Source organism: Cynocephalus volans, chromosome 6, assembly GCF_027409185.1.
Source record: "Cynocephalus volans isolate mCynVol1 chromosome 6, mCynVol1.pri, whole genome shotgun sequence".
In the NCBI taxonomy this organism is placed as follows: Eukaryota; Metazoa; Chordata; class Mammalia; order Dermoptera; family Cynocephalidae; genus Cynocephalus; species Cynocephalus volans.
In genome coordinates, this window is record NC_084465.1 from 86661229 (window position 1) to 86683006 (window position 21778).

At 36.5% G+C, this 21778-nt stretch overlaps 1 protein-coding gene across 2 annotated transcripts in view; it reads left to right on the top strand.

Annotated features, from left to right (window-relative positions):
- Positions 1-8966: 8966 nt before the first annotated feature.
- The window catches only part of STK31 (serine/threonine kinase 31), a 90335-nt gene continuing 77523 nt past the window's right edge, over positions 8967-21778 (top strand). The window contains exons 1-3 of one of the 2 annotated variants that reach the window (XM_063100826.1): positions 8967-9009; positions 9097-9149; positions 18131-18229. In XM_063100826.1, coding sequence (XP_062956896.1) covers positions 8982-9009; positions 9097-9149; positions 18131-18229 — 180 coding nt within the window. In that variant the 5' untranslated portion in view covers positions 8967-8981. The remainder of the gene's footprint in view (positions 9010-9096; positions 9150-18130; positions 18230-21778) is intronic. The other variant, XM_063100827.1, reaches the window with a different exon arrangement.

Here is a 21778-nt window from a genome sequence, read left to right on the forward strand (position 1 = left end):
AAAAAAATGACATAGGCTCATGTTAGCCACTTAACTCAAGGCCTACTGTGAAAGCCAGAGTCCCTCTAGAGCACCCTGTAAGAAAAATCTCATCTCTTGGAGATGCAGGGCAGACTGCTGATGATCAGGTCCAAATCTAATAGTAAATGTGGCAAGGCTGCAGAGGAGACTGAATGCAGGGCGTCTGTCGTCTCCAACAAAGTCAGCATGCTGATGAGAAAAGAATAGAACCCTCAATCATGGGAGGAGACATTTGTGTTGGTGAGCCTGAGAATCTTAACTCTCAGATTTTCTTGAATCTCTGAGCTGCCAGAAGCAGTTTGCTAGTAAACAGCTCACCTTTGCCTTGAGATACTGCAAAAGCTTTATGTGAGGCAGTTGCATCACAAAGTGACACTTGTACTCCTCAGGACCCAACCCTGCTACCTCTCATTGACTCCAAACTAATAGCTAAGATCAGGTCTCAGTATTCTGCAAGTGGGGAATTACACTCCTTCCACTAGAAGGATAGGTTACACTCTGAATGAACTGCAGATTCTGGTTAAATGTATTGGTGATAACCCAGGAAACATGTCTGGGAATAGATCTTGAGGATGTTAGATCAAGGGGTGGGGTGGAGTGGAATATAAGACTTGATAGGAGGGAGTGACATAGGAGCACTGGCTCATGATGCATGATTTAAGGCCTTGGCAAGGATGTCTGGAGTTGGTCCTTACACTGCAAAGATGGCATATAGAAAGTATGGTGGACATGTCAGAAGTCATTTGGCTAGTATTGAGGAAGGAGTCAGAAAGCTCCAGGAAGGGCTGAGCCCGTGGCGCACTCGGTAGCGTGCTGCGCTAGCAGCGTGGCGACGCTCCCGCCGCGGGTTCGGATCCTATATAGGAATGACCGGTGCACTCCCTGTCTGAGCGCCGGTCACGAGAAAAAAAAAAAAAAAAAAAAAAAAAGAAAGCTCAGGGAAGTGGGAAGTTTAGAATGGAGTTTTTGGTTAAAACTGTAGAAGCTACCTCTTGACTTTTCCCTTGGAAGGCCCAGATGACACTTAAGAAATAAATAAGAAATGTAATGATGAAGGGTATACTGGAAACTTTGAGAAGATTGGCAGTGCCTGACCTCTACAGTCTAGAATTGATGATAGAAGATGATGCCATCATACTGGGCTCTGGGGTATCAATGTAGATCAATGATGGGATGCACAAACGTTGAAGGTCAGGTTGTGGAACTTAACTGTCAGAGACCAGTGTACATACGTAAGGAACACCAAGACATGGATCTGTGAGTAAGGTTAAGTTCATGATGTTCCAAGGGGCAAGACAGAAGGTCAGCGGTAGGATGTTATTTGACTTGTATAACTGCCCCTCTCCCCTCAAAAAAATTGAGACCTGGCAAGCAGAACACTGATGTCAATCACAGTAATGTAAAATCACAATTCCTCACTCACTTTCCAGATATTAGGCAATTCAGATATAGAGACCATGATGGAAGGGAGAGCCCAGGTCTCTGAAGAGATTCTCAAATACGTTTGATAACTATACCTCTGATCCTTCCTCAAAGGGGAAGTAATTCACCATGATTTACTGGGGTAACTATACAGTGGAGAAAGAGGAATACTCAGATTTTTCAACCAAGGACTGCTGGACACAAGGTCTGAGCTGACGTGGACCCCAGAGGACTCAAAACACCATTGTGGTCTACTGGTCTTACTAGATAGAATAAGGTTTTGTGGAAGCCCAGTGATAAGTGGAGTCCTGGCCAAAGCCCATCCCATAGTAAAATGGGTTTGGTCCTATTCTTTATTTCTACAGTCCTTTAATTAAGTATATATAACTGGGATAGCTATACCTTGAAGCTGACAGAACTCCTGGGCCTACACTGATAGCTCTTGCTTCTTTGCCCAGGGCTTCTCAGACTGCAAGATAGTTAATGACCTAGGAGCGTCCCTTGACCAATGGGTCATGTACACATAAAATCAGTAACAATATAGAAGACTTGAACAACACTATTAAACAACTTGATCTAATTGACCTTTGTAGAACATTCAAACCAACAACAGCAGAGTACCCATTTTTTTTTTTTTTTTTTTGTCTTTTTCGTGACCGGTACTCAGTCAGTGAGTGCACCAGCCATTCCTATACAGGATCCGAACCTGCGGCGGGAGCGTTGCTGCGCTCCCAGCACCGCACTCTCCCGAGTGCGCCACGGGCTTGGCCCAAGAGTACGCATTTTTTAAAAAATGCAAATGGAGCATTTACTAAAATTGACCATATTCTAGGTCATAGAACAAGTGTCAATACTTTTAAGATGACTTAGATCATAAAGTATGTCCTCTGACCACAATGGAATTAAATTAGAAATCAGTAACCAAGATATCTGGAAAACCTCCAAATATTTTAAAGTTATATAACACATGGTCAAAGGAAAAAAAGGAATAAAAGTACTTTTAATTGGATGAGGATGAAAACACAGCATGATACTTGTGGGATGCAGCGAAAGCAGTACTTAGAGGGAAATTTGTATCACCAAATGCCTGTATCAGTCAAGAAGAAAGATTTCAAATCAGTGACCTCAGTCTTTACCTTAAGGAACTAGAAAAATAAGAGCAAATGTGAATTAAAATAAAGGGAAAAAGGAAATAATAAAGAACAGAGCATAAACTGAAAACAGAAAAGCAATAGAGAAAATCAGTAAAACGAAAGGTTTTTTTTGAGACTAATAAAATTGATAAACCTCTAGCCTGACTGATCAGTGAGAGAGAGAGAGAGAGAGAGAGAGAGAGAGAAGACACAAATTACCAATGTTAGGAATGAGAGTGGTGACATTGCTATTCTACAGATATTGTAGAGTACAAGGGAATATTATAAACAACTTTATGCCAATTATTTCGACAGATGAAGTGGAAAAATTCCTTGAGAATCACTGTATTGCAAATGGGAAAAGTAAGTCCCCCTGTGGGATCTTTAAGAATCATTCCATTTGGTTGTGGAAATTTCAGAGAGGCATATGGAATTAAAGGGCTTATAATACAGGTCCTAGAGCAGGGAGGCACGGCATGCCACTCGGGGCTGCATGGGAGGAGCGAATGCTGAGGAAGTGTGCTCAGCCAAGCAGGTGGGCAGCTGAAAGAGTGAGAACCCACGGGTAAGTGCCTTTACTAGGGGTCAAAGTGGAGGACACAAATGAAAGGTGTGAGGGGATTTCATTGGCGCTTTTGAATGTCACTCGGTCACAGTCAGAGGAGGGCAAGAAGGGGAACTTGTGGTAGGGACCAGCCGTATCACACTGGTGAGCCTGCTTGCTTGGCCAAGGTGGGGGGTGGGGGTGCTCACGGCCTGTTTGTGGGGATATTGAGGCATCAGGAAAATGCAAAGTTTAAAAAATTTATAATACAGATGCAAACTATCAAGTTCACTCAAAAATAATTAGATAAATTGATTAGCTCTATATCTGTTAAAGAAATTGAATTTGTAGTTATAAACCTTCCCACAGAGAAAATTCCAGGCCCAGATGGCTGCACTGTGAATTTTACCAAATATTTAAGGAACAGAGTATCAATTGCATACAGACTTTTCCAGAAAATTTAAGTTGGGAAATCTTTACAACTTATTCAGCATTCCTCTGATATCAAAATCAGACAGACATTACAAGAAAAGAAAATTTCAGACCAATATTTCTCTTGAAGATAGATGCAAAAATTCTTACCAATTTTAGCAAATCTAATAAAGAACATATAAAAAGGATAATACATCATGACTAGGTGGGTTTTATCCCAGGAATGCATGGTTGGTTTAACATTTAAAAATTAATTAGTATTAACAAACTAAAAAGGAACCACATGATTATCTCAATATATGTAGAAGTATTTGACAAAATTCAATGCACGTCATGATAAAAACTCAACAATCTAGGGATAGAAAGAAACTTCTTCAGTCTTTTAAAAGGTATCTACTAAAAACACACAGTTAACATCATACTTAACAGTGAAAGGAAAATGCTTTCCTCCTAAGATTAGGAACATGGCAAGGGTGTCTGCTCTCAGCACTTCTATTCAATATTGTACTGGAGGCTCTAATCATTGCAATAAGGCAAAATAAGGAGAAATAAAAGAAATCCAGATTGGAAAGGAGAAAGTAAAACAGTTTTTATTTGAATATTACATGATCATCTGCATAGAAAATTCTGTTAAATCTAAAAAAACCTACCACTAAAAATAATAAGTGAATTTGCAAAGATGTAGTAAATATGATCAATGTGCAAAAATTATATTTCTATATACTAACAACAAAACACAGAAATTGAAATTAAGAAAATATCATTTACAACAGCATAAAAAAATGAAACCCTTAGGGATGAATTAGACAAGAGATGTGCAAAACCTTTATATTGAAAAGTACAAAACATTGCTCAGAGATATAAAAGAAGACCTAAGTAAATAAATGGAAATATAGACTATGTTCAAGGATCAGAAGACTCAATATAGTTGTCAGTTCTCCTCAAATTGATGTATAGAAATGCAATCCAATCAAAATCTCAGCAGGCTGTGTGTGTGTGTGTGTGTGTGTGTGTGTGTGTAGACATCTACAAGTTAATTCTATAATTCACACACTGCAAATCTAAAACAACTGAAAAAGAACAATGTTGAAAGGCTCATAGTACCAGTCTTTAAGGTTTACTGTAAACTATAGCAATTAAGACTGTTCTATTACTATTTGTTTTCTTTAGCAAATTTAGAGAATCCAGAAAAAGCCGCACACACGGTCAACTGATATTTAATAAATGGTGCTGGAAAAATTGAATATCCATATGCAAAAAAATGAACTTTGATTCATGTTTCACATCTTATGAATAGGATTCTGGATCTAAAGTTAAAGCCCAAACTTGTAAAACTTATAGGAGAAAATTTAGGAGAAAAGTTTTGTGAACTGGGTCAGCCAGAGATTTCTTAGATGCAACACAAAAGCATGATTTGTAGGATGAAACTCATAGATTGGACTTCATCAAAATTAAGAACTTCTGCTCTTTGAAATATCCTTTTTTCAGAGAATGAAAAGACAGCCATAGACTGGGAGAAAATATTTGCAAATCTGAAGAAGTTGTATCTATAGTATGTAAAAAACAGTCAAAACTCAATAATAAAACAGCCTAGTTAAAAAATGAGAAAAATATCTGAACAGACATTTCATCTAAGAACATATATGGATGGAGAATAGATAAAAATATACTCAACATTGTTAGTATATAGAGAAATAAATGCAAATTAAAACCATAAGAAGACCTAACTATGCATAAATATTTAAACTTAAAATCTCTGACCATATCAAGTGATGGTGAGGTTACAGAACACCTGGAACTTTTAAACACTGCTGGTGGGAATATAACGTAGTACAACTACTTTGTAAAACAGTCTGGCTTTTCTTTAACAAACACAACTCTATGACCTAGCCATTACATTCCTAGGTATTAACCCAGGAGAAAAGAAAGCGTATGTCCACATAAAGACTTGTACACAATAGCAGCTTTGTTTGAAACAAACCCAAACTGGAAACAGTCCCAATGTCTATCAAAATGTAGATAAACTGTGATATTTATGAAATGGAATAGTATCAGCAATAAAAAACAACAAACTATTGATATATAGGAAGCAGCCAGATAAACCATTCATACTGTATGCTTCTATTAGTATCAAATTCTAGAAAATGCAAACTAATGTAAGGTGACAGAAAGCAGAAAGGTAGGTGGAGGGAGCCAGGTATTTATTTGTATTTTAACTTCTCAATATACATTGTAGTGGATTTTCATGACCCTTTACCCGTTCTTCTTCCCTCCCTCCCTCTCTCCCCTCTCCCCCATCATATCTGTTCACTTGCCTTAACAAATTCAAAGAATTGTGATTGGTGTGTCTTCTTCCCCCCCCTTTGTGTGTTTATTTATTTATTTTTAGCTCCCACAAATAAGTAAGAACATGTGATATTTCTCTTTCTGTGCCTGACTTGTTTCACTTAATATAGTTTTCTCTAAGTCCATCCATGTTGTTGTGAATGGCAGTATTTCATTCTCTTTTATAGCTGAGTAGAATTCCATTGTGTAGACATACCAGTTTCCTTATCTACTCATCTGATGATGGACATTTGAGCTGGTTCCAACTCTTAGTTGTTGTAAATAGTGCTGCAGGGCCGACCCCGTGGCTCACTAGGGAGAGTGCAGCACTGGGAGCACAGTGGCACTCCGGCCACGGGTTCAGATCCTACATAGGGATGGCCGGTGCACTCACTGGCTGAGTGTGGTGCGGATGACACCAAGCCAAGGGTTGCAATCCCCTTACCGGTCACAAAAAAAAAAAAAAAAAAAAAAATGGTGCTGCAATAAACATTGGAGTACAAGTATCCCTTCCTCATGATGATTTCCATTCCTCTGGGTATAGTCCCAGCAGTGGAATAGCTGGGTCATATGATAGATCTACATGTAATTGTTTGAGGAACCTCCATACCATTTTCCATAAAAGCTGCACCATTTTGCAGTCCCACCAACAGTGTATGAGGGTTCCTTTTTCTCTGCATCCTTGGAGCCAGTTATTTTAAATGGACATGAGGAAACTTTTCAGGGTGAGGAAAAAGTTTTTCTTGATTGTGGGGGTGATTTTGGAATCAAATCAAAGAGTGTTTGCTCTTAAATTGCACACTTTTGATATCTGCAGTTCACTGTATGTTAATTATATCTCAATCAAGCTGTTAACGATTAATTGGAGATATTTTTTCAACTGTGTTTGTCACAAAGTATAATATCTGCCTATATATAACTGGATAGCCAAGCTACATTAATCTCCCCCCACCCTCAAGTCGGGAGAAAAAGCTGCAGTGTTAGAGGCATATGCTAAGGTTGGGTTGAGAAATGCTTGTGAAGCTACTAATCTGAAAAGCACATTTTTATATGCCAAAGTCATTTTCTCTTTTACGCTGCATAAGAAGAATGTTGGGATTCTTCTAATCCAGGTGTTCTAAAATTTAAATTCCTGTGCACAACGTAGTAAAGACCACAAAATCTCACGTGACCGTCTGACGTCATTGACTGAAACCTCGTAAAAAGAAGCAGCCATTGGCCTGCTCCTGCGGAGTCCGTGCCAAGAAATCCCCAGTGTGCAACCTCAGTGCGCTGCTCTCAGCCTGCAGGAGGAAGAAGCCAGCGCAGGCCCCCTCCGGTGAGCCTCGCCCTAGACCCGAGCCTCGGCGGCCACGTGACTCTGCTACGGATCCCGCCAAATGCTGATGTTGCAGCACGCAGTGCGCAAGCGCAGTATGGAGCCTGAGCGACGGAAGCAGGCGCGGTAAGCCTTTGCGGGGTCGCGGTCTAGAGGTGGTGGCCGGTGGAGGGCTGAGGCACGGCAGGTGGGGCCGGGATCACGTTCCTACAGCATACATGGAGAAAGGTGTGAGGTCAGTAGTAGTCCTTGTGGTAAGGGCCATGGTGGCAGCTTCAAGCTCGCATTTTCGTCGATTGTTGTGTCTTAGGTCTCCAGGCCCCTGACGAGGTCCATTTCTTGGCCATCCGTCGCCACAGATGAGCCCGCCACTGCTAAGGGGTGACAGGCACCCCAATTTTTGAGTGTGGCACCCAAGGCGAAATCAGCTTGCAAATAACTCGGGCCCTAGATTTCTCAGGATACGCAGGAGTGTGCGGGGGTGGAATTATCTCCTTCCCTTCCTGCAAGTTCTGTGTCATTTGAACTTCAAAATCCCTGATAAAGTGTCAAAGAGCTCCCTGTACCCACTTGTTCCAAATAATGGTCTTGAAGTGGAGATTTGGGCGCACCATTTGGTAATCTGCGTTTGCAGGAAGTGGGTACAGCATCAGTTCCTTCATAATCATAGGGGGAAAATCATTTTAAAATAAGATTTTAAAACTGTTCTAGAAAGATGCTTAGAGTAAGTGGTGGGATTTCCAAAGTAAACAATTTCATTTTTACCACGTTTAAGACTTAATGTCTTCCAAGGAAATACATAATCTGCCTAAACACATTCCAACTTGAGTTTACAACTTTTTGGTGAATTCCATTTAAAAACTACTTTTTGACCAATGTTAAAGAATTCTTGTTTTGAAGGCATTTTAATGTCCCTTAGCGTATTTGAAAAAAAAAAAAAAATTAAGCTGTAAAGAAAAATCAGAAGAATAAAATTTTAAAATTTTATGAACTTTTTTTTCTTTCTGATGAATAAGTTAATAACTTTTCCCTTTCCATAAGTTGAGAGAGCATTTAAAACTTTGGTATAGTGGTATTCTTGGATAACTTTTAAAACTCTTAAAAACATATTTCTCTTCAATATTTATGAATGGAAAGTGCAATATTCTAATATATTAAGGATAAAATTATAAGGTAGTAGTACAACATAGAACTGTGTTGTAGTTGGTATAGTATTATGTAATGAGAATTATTTTTGAAGTAATGGGCAAAATTTGATTTATGTTGCAGTCTTTAATTACAGGGTATCTTCAAAAGTAGTATCCACTGTGCTTTTTAAATAAAATTGATTCCCAGTCTGAAGCATTTGTTCTATTACTTGTTGTGTTTCTCTTTGTTTACCTGATGGAAGTCTTACCCTTGTTTTGTCAGAGCATTAATTTTTTTGGAAAGAATATGCACATTGTTCCAAAATATTGATTTATGTAAACGAGCAAAATGTCCACTTCATGAATTACCCACTTCAGTGCAAATTTGTAAAAGTTTGGCTAAAGAGACAATTTTAAAGGTAGAGATTATGTATGATAAAATTGCAAACTATGGTATACTCAAAAAAAAAAAAGATTATTGAAGAAAATATCTGAGGCCATTTTTAATATAGGGTTTGAATTTTAAATTAACTTTTCAGACAAAACATACTTTTAAGAATTAGAACATTAGGTGTTTTAGTTTTATGCATTGTTAATTAACGGGTGGATTATTGTAAACTAATTTAAAGTATTGTTTTAGTTTTTCAGGAATTGTCCAAATGGATGAAAATGTACATTACTGTGAAGGTACTGACATTAAAATTATTTTGGGGTGTAAGAGCTAGGTGATATTGATTTGTTTCTAATTTTCCTTGCATTATGATTTGGTTTCAGTTGAAGATGTGGTTGGAAGTCACGTAGAAGATGCGGTAACATTTTGGGCCCAGGTAAATAGCCACCTGGTTGATTTCTTCTCTTCCCTTTACTCCAGTCCTCCCGAACAAAAACGAAAACCCAGGAATAAATATATTTATCATTATCATTATCAGTGCCTAATTTTTATTGAATTATTTAGCAGAAGACAAATGACTACAGCTGGGACTTTACCTGAGTTATGAATAGTATGCTCATAATACACCAAGTTAAAAAAATAAAAAAGGAAACCAGTAAGATTGTGATTTCAGAATTACACTCAATTTAATACCAACATTCTAGGATGCATAAATTGCAGAAGATTCTGACTATTGTACTGTATTTGTGAAGTTATAGCCCCATCTAGGGGTCTTTTACAAGATTGTTTCTTGGAAGATAAAATTTAAAACCTGTCATTTTTTTCTAACGGCTTAAATTTGAATTTGAGATATGATATTTTTCTCATTATAAAATTGGAAGCACTAATGAAACATTTCTACTTTTCTTCTGGCCGGCTGCCAGTCAGGTAAATTTAGTCAGTTTTAAAAAGCAAAGCACCAAAGTACTTATGTTCCAGAATTTAAGAATATGAATCCCTGTAATGCACACAATTACTTACTTATTTTTGATTTTGTGAACTGTACATGATATGGGAGGGAAGAGAATTACATTTCTCTATACTTCCTATAGCATGGGAACTCCTTTTTGTGGGGGTGGTATCAGTTGGTAATGTGGGAAATAGAATTTAAGAGAAGAAAAGTTATAGAAGAATATGATTAATGAAGAGTTCTTAAATATATAGAAAACGTGTGGAAGGGTGATAATCATAGAAAACTTGTGAAAAATTTGTGTCTTTGCTTATATACTTATTTTCTACAGGATACCCACATGTTCTGATTCTGTGCTCATTGTCTCTGTTTTAATAGCACCCGTGCCACGCTCATTAGTGCCCCCAGGTTGGATGATAAATTACACGTTTAAGCTCATTATATAAGAACATCATTTATTAGCTTAAGTAAGATTTTCTAGGCTAGCACGGTCCAGTAGAAATATATTCCATTGTGTATATATCACAGTTTTTAAATCCATTCGTTTGTTGATGGGCATTTAGGTGGATTCCATCTCTTGGCTATTGTGAATAATGTTGCAGTGAACATGGGAGTACAGGTGTCTTTTTGATTTCATTTCCTTTGGGTATATACCTAGTAGTGTGATAGCTGGGTGGAAAGGTAGATCTATTTTTAGTTCTCTGAGGAATCTCCATGCTGTTTTTCACAATGGTTGTAACAATTTACATTCTTACTGATAATGTCAGAGAGTTCCTTTTTCTCTGCATCTTTGTCAGCATTTGTTATTTGTTGAAAATAGTTATTCTAACTGGAGTGAGGTGATAATCTCATTGTGGTTATAATTTGCATTTCCCTGATGATTAGTGATTTTGAGCATTTTTTCATGTGCTTGTTTGCCATTTGTATGTCTTCTTTCAGAAATGTCTGTTCAGGTCCTTTGCCCATTGTTTAATTGGATTGTGTATGTCGAACCGTCTTTTCATCCCTGGGATGAATCACACTTGATCATGGTGAATGATCTTTTTAATGTGTTGTTGGATTTGATCCACTAGTATTTTGTTGAGGATTTTTGCATCTATATTCATTAGGGATATTGGTCTATAGTTTTCTTTTTTGTCTTTTTCTGGTTTGGGATGAGGGTTATGCTGGTCTCATGGAGTGAGTTTGGAAGTATTCCTTTGTCTTCTGTTTTTCAGAAGAGTTTGAGAAAAACTGTTATTAGTTGGCAATGAAGCCTTCTAGTCCTGGGGTGTTCTTTGTTATGAGACTTTTTACTACTGCTTCAATCTCATTACTCAATATTGGTCTGTTTTCTAATTCTTCGTGCTTCAATCTTGATAAGTTGTATGTGTCTAGAAATTTATCCATTTCTTCGAGGTATTCCAGTTTGTTAGTGTATAGTTTTTTGTAATAGTCTCTTATGATCCTTTGTATTTCTGTGCTATCAGTTGTAATGTTTCCTTTTTTGTTTTTGATTTTGAGTCTTCTTTTTAGTCTTCATTAGCCTAGCTAAAGATTTATTAATTTTATCTTTTCAAAAAAATCAACTCTTTGTTTTATTGATCTTTTGTATATTTTAAATCTCTAATTTATTTATTTCTGCTCTAATCTTTGTTATTTCTTAACTTCCACTAGTTTTTGGTATGATTTGTTCTTGTTTTTCTAATTCCTTAAGGTGTAATGTTGGGTTGTTTATGTGAAGTCTTTCTTCCTTTTTCTGTAGGCATTTATTGCTATAAACTTCCCTCATAGAGCCGCTTTTGCTGTATTGTATAGGTTCTGGTATGTTGTGTTTTCATTTTCATTGTAAGAAATTTAAAAATTTCCTTTTTGATTTCTTCTTTGAATTATTCATTGTTTAGGAGCATGTTGTTTAATTTCCATGTATTTATACAGTTTCTAGTGTAACTTTTGTTACTGATTTCAGGTTTCATTCCAGTGTGCTTGGACAGAATCATAGTTGGTATGATTTCAGGTTTTAAACATTTTTTGAGACTTCTTTTGTGACCTAAAATATGGTCTGTCTTAGAGAATGTTCCATGAGCTGCTGAGAAAAATGTATATTCTGAAGCTGTTGGATGAAATGTTCTATAAATGTTCATTTGGTCTAATTGGTCTAGAGTGGAGGTTAACTCTGATGTTTCTTGGTTAATTTTCAAATTTTCAGTCTGATGATCTGTCCTTTGCTGAAAGGTATTAATGTCCCCAACTATTATTGTGTTGGAGTCTATTTCTCCCATTAGGCCAAGTAGTATTTGCTTTACATATCTGGGTACTCCAGAATTGGGTGGGCGTATGTTTAGAATTGTTATATCTTTTCATAGAATCGATTCCTTTATCGTTATGCAGTGACTGTTCTGGTCTTTTTTGATTTCCATTTGCATCTCTTCACTTTCAATCATTGTGTGTCCTTATAGGTGAAGTGAGTTTCTTGTAGGTAGCATATTGTTGGTTCTGATTTTATAATTCATTTGGGCACTCTGTATTTTTAATTGGGAAATTTAATCCATTTACATTTAGAATTATCTATATACAGGGACTTGCCATTTTGTTACTTTTTTTCTGATTGTTTTGTAGATCCCTTTTTCTGCTCTTACCGTCTTCCCTTGTGATTAAGTCGTTCTCTCTAGTATATTTTGGTTTCTCACTATTATTTTTAGTATGTCTGTTATAGGTTTTTGTTTATGGTTACCACAAGGCTTACAAAAAGAGATGTTATAGTTATAAGAGATTATTTTAAACTAATAACAGCTTAGCTTTGATCACTGAGAAAAAGGAAAAAAGCAAAGCCAATTCTATGCCTTGTCATCATTCCCCCTTGCTTTTTGACATTTTGTTGTTTCTGGTTACTACTTTTAATATTTCCTACCTATCTCACATGGTTACTGGATTTGTTATTATCTTGTTGTGTTTGTCCTTTAGTCTTAATAGTAAGGAGGTAAGTGGTTTAATCATCACCTGTACAACAGTGGAGTATTCTAAGAATGTGTATTTACTTTACTAGTGAGTTTGGTACCTTCAGATTTTTTTTTGTTATACTTTAGTGTTGTCTTCTTTCAGCTTGAAGAGCTCTCTTTACCATTTCTTCCTTCAACACTAGGCAGGTCTAGTGTTGATGAATTCCGTTAGCTTTTGTTGGTCTGGGAAAGACTTTATTTTTCTTTTGTATTTGAAGGTTAGTTTTGCCAAGTACAGAATTCTTGGTTGACAGTCTTTTTTCTTCAGCACTTTGAATGTATCATCCCACTCTCTCCTGGCCAGTAGAGTTTCTACTGAGAAATCCACTGAGAGCTGTATGGGGGCTCTGTTGAATGTTGTGTGTTTCTTTTCTCTTGTTGCTTTCAGTATTCTTTCTTTGTCTTTAGTTTGTATTAATGATGTGCCTTGGGGTGTTTTTTGGGTTGAATTTGATTGATGACCTCTGAGCTTCCTGTAGCTGGATGCTGTCATCTTTCTCCGTATTTGGGAAATTTTCAACCATTATTTCCTTAAATATGCTTTCTAAATCTCTTCCTTTTTCATCTCCTGTGGATCACCAGTTATGCAGAGGTTATTTCACTTGAAGGAGTCCCACAATTGGTGCAATTCTGTTTCATTTTTTCTCATTCTTTTTGCTCTTCTGATTGGATAATTTTGTGTGTTCTGTCTTTGAGCTCACTAATTCTTTACTCTGTTTGATCAAGTCTGCTGCTGAAGCTTTGTATTGAGCTTTTCAATTCAGATAACATGTTCTTTATTTCTTGAATTTCTAATTGTGTTTTTTTAATTGGTTCTTATTTCTTTGTCAAGTTTCTTGTTCTGCTCCTGGATTTTTTCCCAAATATTTAATTTTCTATCTGTATTTTCTTGTGACTCCCTGAACATCTTTAAGAGGATAATCCTGAATTCTCAGTCTGATATTTTTGCTGTTATAAATCTGCTGTTCTTCTAATATAAATCTGCTGTTCTACTGGGTTCATTGGTAGCACTTTGTTGGTTTCCTTTGTTGGTGTCATATTTCTATGTTTTTTCTTGATCTTTGTGTCTTTATGTTGATGCCTGCACATTTGAGAAGATGGCTAACTCTTTCAGGTTTAATAGGCACTCTTTGGTGGTGTTAGACCCTTACTGCCCAATATCAGAACTTTGTCTCTGGTCTGTGTTCTTTTTCCTGTTTTGTGATGTGTTAATAGAAACCACAATCACTAAAGCACTGCCCTGGAGCTAATTTGCTGTCCAGTGAATAATTCCTGGATTGGGGGAGAGTTCCTGAGGGTACTGGAAGTTGAACTCTGTTCCTGAGCTAAATTGCTGCCTTACTGTTGTTTCTCAGACTGGGAAAAACTTTGTGTGAACTGAATTTTATTTTATTTACTTATTTATTTTTTGAATTTAATTTTTATTTTATTTTTTTAACTGAAGCATAATTGATTAGACATATTTTTGGGGTACCATGTTGACTATCGTATTTGTGTATGATATGTGAAGATCAAGTCAATATTATTGGCATCTTCATTATTACAAATCGTAATTATTCTTTGTGCATCTTACCCAATTTCTTCCTAACCCCCTCCCTCCCTCCCTTTTTCCCACCTCTAGTAACCATAGATTTGTTCTCTCCTGAAAGTTCAATGTAGTATTGTGGTCAATTGATCGGTCTTGCCTTTCTTTCCCCCTTTCTTCCTTAGTACCCACTTGTGGGTGAGGACATGTGGTATTTCTCTTTCTATGCCTGGCTTGTTTCGCTTAACATAATTTTCTCCAAGCTCATCCATGTTGTTGCAAATGGCAGGATTTCATTCTTTTTTTATGGCTGAGTAGTGTATATATACCACCTTTTCCTTATCCAGTCATCTGTTGATGGGCATTTAGGTGAGTTCTTTGTCTTGGCTATTGTAAATGGAACCGTGATGAACATGGGAGTGCAGGTATCCCTTTGACATGATGATTTCCATTCCTGGGGGTATATACCCAGAAGTCAGAATGCTGGACCATATGGTTGTTTTATATGTAGTTGTTTGAGAAACCTCTATACTGTTTTCCATAATGGCTGCACTAATTTACAGTACCACCAACAGTGTAGAAGAGTTCCCCTTTCTCCACATCCTTGAAAGCATTTGTTATTGTCTTTTTAATAATGGCCAGTCTAACTGGGGTGAGATGATATCTCAGTGTAATTTTGATTTGCATTTCCCTGATGATTAGTGACATTGAGCATTTTCTCATGTTCCTGTTGGCCATTTGTATGTCTTCCTTTGAACAATGTTTGTCCAGCTCCTTTCCCTATTTTTTAATTGGATTATTTATTTTTTTGTACTGTGAAGTTGTTTGAGTTTCTTGTATGTTCCGGATATTAGTCCCTTGTTGGATGTATGGTTTGCAAATATTTTCTCCCATTCTGTAGGTTGTCTTTCTGCTCTGTTGATTTTTTTCTTTGCTGTGCAGAAGCTTTTTAATTTGATAAAATCCCATTTGTTTATTTTTTCTTTTTTTGCTTGTGCTTTTGGGGTCTTATTCATAAAGTCTTTGCCCAATCCTATTTCCTGGAGTGTTTCCCCTATGTTTTCTTTTAGTAGTTTTATGGTTTTAGGTCTTATGTTTAAGTCTTTAATCCATTTTGAGTTGATTTTGGTACATGGTGAGAAGTACATGTCTTGTTTAATTCTCTGCATATGGATTTCCAATTTTCCTGGCACCATTTGTTGAAGAGGCGGTCTTCTCTCCAATGTGTGTTCTTTTTGCCTTTGTCAAAGATCGGTTGGCTGTAAGTATGTGGGTTGGTTTCTGGGTTCTCTGTTCTGTTCCCGTGGTCTGAGTGTCTGTTTTTATGCCAGTACTATGCTGTTTTGTTTACTATAGCTTTGAAGTATAATTTGAAGTCAGGTAAGTGTTATGCCTCTGGCTTAATTTCTTTTTACTCAGGATTGCTTTGGCTATTTGTGGTCTTTTTTTGTTCCAAATGAATGTTAGGATTGTTTTTTCTATTTTTGTGAAGAATGTCATTGGTATTTTGATGGAGATTGCATTGAATCTGTAGATTGCTTTGGGTAGTATGGACATTTTCATAATGTTAATTCTTCCAATCCAAGAGTATGGTATGGTATGTCTTTCCACCTTTGGTGTGCTCTATAATTTCTTTTAATAGTATTTGGCAGTTCTTGTTGTAGAGATCTTTTACCTCCTTGGTTAAATTGATTCCTAGGTCTTTTATTTTTTTTGGTGACTATTGTAAATGGGCTTGCTTTCTTGATTTCTTTTTTTGCCAGTTTATTATTGGAATATAAAAATGTTACTGACTTTTGCATGCTGATTTTGTATCCTGCAACATTACTGAAATTGTCTATCAGCTCTAGTAATTTTTTGGTAGAGTCTTTAGGTTTTTCTATATATAGGATCATGTCATCTGCAAACAAGGACAGTGTGACTTCATCCTTTCCAATCTGGATGTCCTTTATTCTTTCTCTTGTATTAATGCTCTTGCTAGTACTTCTAATACTATGTTAGATAGGAATGGTGAGAATGGGCATCCTTATCTTGTTCCTGTTCTTAAGGGAAAAGCTTTCAGCTTTTCTCCATTTAGGATGATATTGGTGATTGGTTTGTTGTATTGGCTTTTATTGTGTTGAGATACTTTCCATCTATATCTAATTTGCTGAGAGCCTTTATCGTGAAGGGATGTTGAATTTTGTTGAATGCTTTTTCTGCATCTATTGAGATAATCATATGGTTTATGTCCTTGATTTTGTTGTTGTGTATCACATTTATTGACTTATGTTGAACCATCCTTGCATCCCTGGGATGAATCCCATTTGATCGTGGTGTATAATTTTTTTGATGTACTGCCGTTTTCTGATTGCTAATATTTTGTTTCAGATCTTTGCATCTGTGTTCATCAGAGATATTAGCCTGTAGTTGTCTTTTTTTGTTGTATCTTTGTCTGGTTTTGGTATCAGGGTGATGCTGTCTTCATAGAATGGGCTTGGGAGAGTGGCCTCTGTTTGGACTGGATTTTAATTGCTGGCATTTTAGTTACTTCTCGGTCATTGTGAGGTCACAGCAGATGCAACTGGGCTGTGTAGAAATTCTGGCCTGGAACTGAGTCCTTCCCACAAACTGCATTCCCTGCAGTTCTGTTGCATTGACTAGTCTCCACTGTGTGGCACCCATGCTGACTGGAAGGCAGATCAGCTGCCTACACTGCTCCCTGATGCACCCCTGATGGATCAGCACCCCTTCCCCAGCATTGCAAACATTTCCAATGGAGCAGTCCCTGCATAAGTCCCCTGTGAAGACTTACCAATCTCTGGGTGAATCCTTTCTTTCATTAGCTGTGGACCCTCCTTCCTATGTTGGCACTGGGAAAGCTTACGAACAACGTGCTGACCTACAAAATGGGATGGTGCACCCCAAAGTGTTTTTTTTGTGTGTTTTTTTTGCTAGTGGTCATGGCAAGTAGCTTCATGCAAAGGGTGCTGCCGTCTCCAGGTAGCTGCTCCATGTGTTGTGCAGCACTAGCCTGGAGAATAGCTGGGACTGGGTCTGATCTGGGTGGCTCCTCCTGCTCGTCATGGCTTTCCATACCTTCACAGACTGAGCAGGTCTCTCCGCCTCTTCTCCAAGTTCCAGTGATTACAGAATGGCAGTTTTTGTGTTTTAATAGTTGTAAAATGTTCTGTTGTGGGGAGAAGCCACACTGGAATCATCAGTTCTGCTTTGTGGTGATATCACTCTCCCAAGTGTGTATTTTAGACTTACAGCACATCTCAAATCAGACTAGCCACATTTCAAGTGGGTATAGGCAGCTCTTGACTTTGATTTTTGATTGATCTTATATGTGAAACTGTTGATTGAATTTGCATGTATAATCTAAGCCAGGAGTCAGCAAAATTTTTCTGTAAAGGATCAGATAGTAAATACTTTACAGTTTGTGGGCCCTACAGTCTCTCTTGCAACTGTTCAACTCTGCCAGCCATGCCATTGTATTGTGTGTAACTGTGATGCAACAAACTTTATTTACCAAAACACGTGGCTGTAATTTGCCCACCTATGATATAAACCATGAAATTGAGGACCCTGTGGAAATTTAAACACATTTCAAAAAGTTAGGAAATTTGCCTTAAATGGATGAAGAGATTAGAAATTAAAACTACTAATGGTATTCAAATGGATCAAATGATTATTTCAAGAAGCAAGTAGTAAAATTTGGTTGGGGTTAGAGTGAGATGTAGGCATGGAGAAGAGTAAATAGAGATATGTGAAGGCAACTCAGGATGAAGATGTGCTCACATATACTCTTTGTTTTCTGCAACTTTGGATTTTTGCCATATAAGCAAAATAAGCTTATAAGAATTTGATTTAATTTTTAGTGCTCCAAAATCTTTTAAGTATCATGATTAGTAGAAGCCTCAATTATATAACACTATCAAATAATATTTTACTGAATCTTATACTATATCTGTTCTTTCTAGAATATCAGTAGAAATGAGGATATTATGAAGATTGCTTCCTCACTGTCTGAAGTTTGTCCCCATGCTAATTCAGTTTCTGGAAATCTTGATCCAAAGAAGGTAAGTCATATTCTTGGATATAATTATTTCATCCCTTTTGTTAGCTTTCCTTGTGTCTTAGATTTTATGGTTTTTGAAATTTTTGGTATATTTGAAAAGAAGGTGCAGATTTTTATAATTTGTATATACTGTAGTTATAGTAAAATTATTTACTCAGAAATACTTATAGACTGAATATTATTTAGACTTAAAAAGGAAAGAAATTCTGACATAAGCTACAATATGGATGAGTCTTGAGGACATTATGCTAAGTAAAATAAGTCAGTCAAAAAAGACAAACAGTGAATGACTCCACTTATATGATGTACTTAGAGTAATCAAAATCATAGAGATAGAAAGTAGAATGGTGGTTACCAGGGACTAGGGGGAAGAGAAGAGAGGGAGGTGGAGAGTTGTTTAATGGGTATAGAGTTTCAGTTTTACACGAAGAAAGAGTTGTGGAGATAGATGGTGGTGATGGTTGCAAAACAATATGAATGTACTTAATGCCACTGAAATGTACACTTAAAAATGGTTAAGACAGTAAGTTTTATGTTATGTGTATCTTATCACAATAAAAAGTTAGAAAATAATAGAATTAAGAGCTACAGTATTCTAGCCAAAAAACAAAAACAAAGAAAACCTATGGACTATCTGCTATGCACCAGGCACTGTAGAAAGCATTGATTGTGCACTGATGAGCAAAATAGTTAGAATCCTTGCCTTTGACACTGCCTCACAAAAAATTTGTAAGAGACACCTTTATGGAGAACAATTTGGCTATCTTTTTTTCTTTTTTTATTGAGATATAACTTGCATATGGTAAAGTATATATCTCTTAAGATATTAAGTATACAACTTGATGAACTTTTACATATGTGTATGCATCCATGTAACTACCACCCAGTGATCAAGATATGGTTCCATCATCCTAGAAAATTCCTTGGGCCTCTTACCCAATTCTTAGTTATTAGTCCCCTTAGTTGTTAGTTATTGAAAGAGATAACCATCATTCTGACTTCTATAACCATGGCTTCATTTGCCTGTTATATCATACAGTGTGTACTTAATTGTATGTGTCTGGCTTCTTTTGTTCAGCATAATTTATGAGATTCATACATATTGTTGTGTGTATATTAGTGTATTGGTAGTTTGTTCTTTTTCAAACTATGCAGTATTTCATTGTATAACTATAACACAGTTTATCTGTTCTTCTTGATGGGTATTTGGATTGTTTGTAGTTTGGGGCTACTATGAATGAAACTGCTATGAAATCCTTATACTGTACGAGTCTTATCTTGATGTATTAATTCATTTCTTTTGCACATATACTTTGAAGTAGAATTGTTAGGTTATAGTCTAGGTATGGTTCATTTTAGTAGATATTGCCAAACAGTTTTGCAAAAGCGTTGAACGAATTTACATACTTACCAGCAATATATGAGAGTTCCAGTTCCTCCATATCCTCACCAACCTGTTGTGTTGTCAGTCTAAATTCTGGTGGGTGTGTAATGTTATCTCATGGTTTTAATTTATTTCATTTATTTCCCCAATGGGTACTGAGGTTAAGCATGTTTTAGTATTCTTATTAGCCATTTGGGTATTCTGTTTAGTGACATGCCTATTCAAATCTTTTCTCCATTTTTTACATTTGGTTATTTGTCTTGATCAATGTATAGAACACTATATATATTGTTGGTATGAGTCCTTTGTTTTATATATGTATTGCTGATGTCTTCTGCTAGTCTATGGCTTATCTACTCACTTTCTTGATATCACTTGAAGTCTAATTTTTAAATTTTTTCTTTTTCAGTATGTGCTTTCTGTTTCCTATTTAAGACATCTTTTCTTACCCCAAGGTCACGAGTATATTCTCTTGTGTGTGCATCTGTGTGTACGTGTGTGTGTGTCTGTGTTTCCTCTAGAAGCTTTTATCTTTTGCATGTAGGGCTTTTGTTACCTCCAGTAAATTTTTGGTTGTGTTGTGAAGTAGAGGTAAAATTTAGTTTTTTTTTCATATGGATATCCAATTATGTCAGCACTATTTATTGAAAAGACCATCTTTTATTTATTGGATTGTACTGGCATCTGTATTTTAAATCAAGTGACTATATGAATTTTAACCATCTTTTTCAAAATAATAGATGCCTATAATCTTAGGTGCATCAGTTTCTCTGCCAAGAATTTACCTTTTAGATATTTCGATAAGTACATAAAGATATTTGTACAAAACTATTCAGTGCAGCATTATTTTTTTTAATATATGTTCAAATGTATAACATTTATTTACTGTGAAGTCAATGAAAACAGGCTGCTTCAAACACAAAAATGTCAGATTGGGAGGTTATAGATTATAGCTCCTATGTTACATTAGACTCAGTATCAAAGTTATGTCTGTTTTTATTACAGTACCATATTGAGACAATTCAGATTTGCAGTGGTAAGTTGTAAATAACAGTAGTTTAAACAACTCTCCTTGCCATGTCAGGGAACTCTTCAGTTGAATCTACCTATAGTGGGGAAAAAAAAATCCCTAATTATAGTCACCACAACTCACATAAATATAGGCATACGAAACTTTGTTTTAAAAATTAGTTTATTTTTAATTGGAACATAATTGGTTGCACATACCTGTGGGGTACAGCATTGAACTTCAACACCTGTGTGCAACATATGACACCCCCCACCCGAATCAGGACAACTACTATGTCATTATTACACAATGCAGTCATTCTCTGTGGCCCTTTACCAGTTTTTCACTGCCCCCTCTGCCACTCCCTTTCCCACCTTTGGTGGCCTCAATCCCATTCTCTCCTTTTGAAAGTTCAGTGAATTATTGTTTCTCTTTCTTTCTTTCTTTTTGTTTATTTTTTTCAGCTCCCACTTATGAATGAGGACATGTGGTATTTCTCTTTTTGTGCCTGGCTTATTTCACTTAACATAATTTTCTCTAAGTTCATCCATATTGCTGCAAATGGCAGAATTTCATTCCTTTTTAGGGCAGAGTAGTATTCCGTTGTGCATATATACCACAGTTTCCTTATCCAGTCATCCTTTGATGGACATTGAGGTTGGTTCCAACTCTTAGCTATTATAAATAGAACTACGATAAACATGTGAGTGCAGGTATCCCTTTGATGTGATGATTTCCATTCCTTTGGTATACACCCAGCAGTGGGATTGCTGTATGATATGGCAGATCAATCTGTAGTTGTTTGAGGAACCTCCATACTATTTTCCATAATGATCAATGCAGCATTATTTGTAATAGGCAAAACTAAATGTCCTCCAATGTGTTGCAATAGTAGTAGTAATAAAAATAGTATTTACTTCCTTTGTGAGGCAGTATTCTAAACACTCTGCATGTACTAATTCATTTAATCCTCACAGCAACCCTATGAGGTAGGTGTTATTATGTTTTTTTTGAAATTGAGGCACAGCCAGATAACTTTATGAAAGTCGCTAGCTCGTTAATGGTGGATCAGGTGTTTAGACCCATAGAGCCCACCTCCTTAACTGTAACCCTGTATTGTAATTAACAAGTTGTTGTAGATCTTTATATTGGAATAC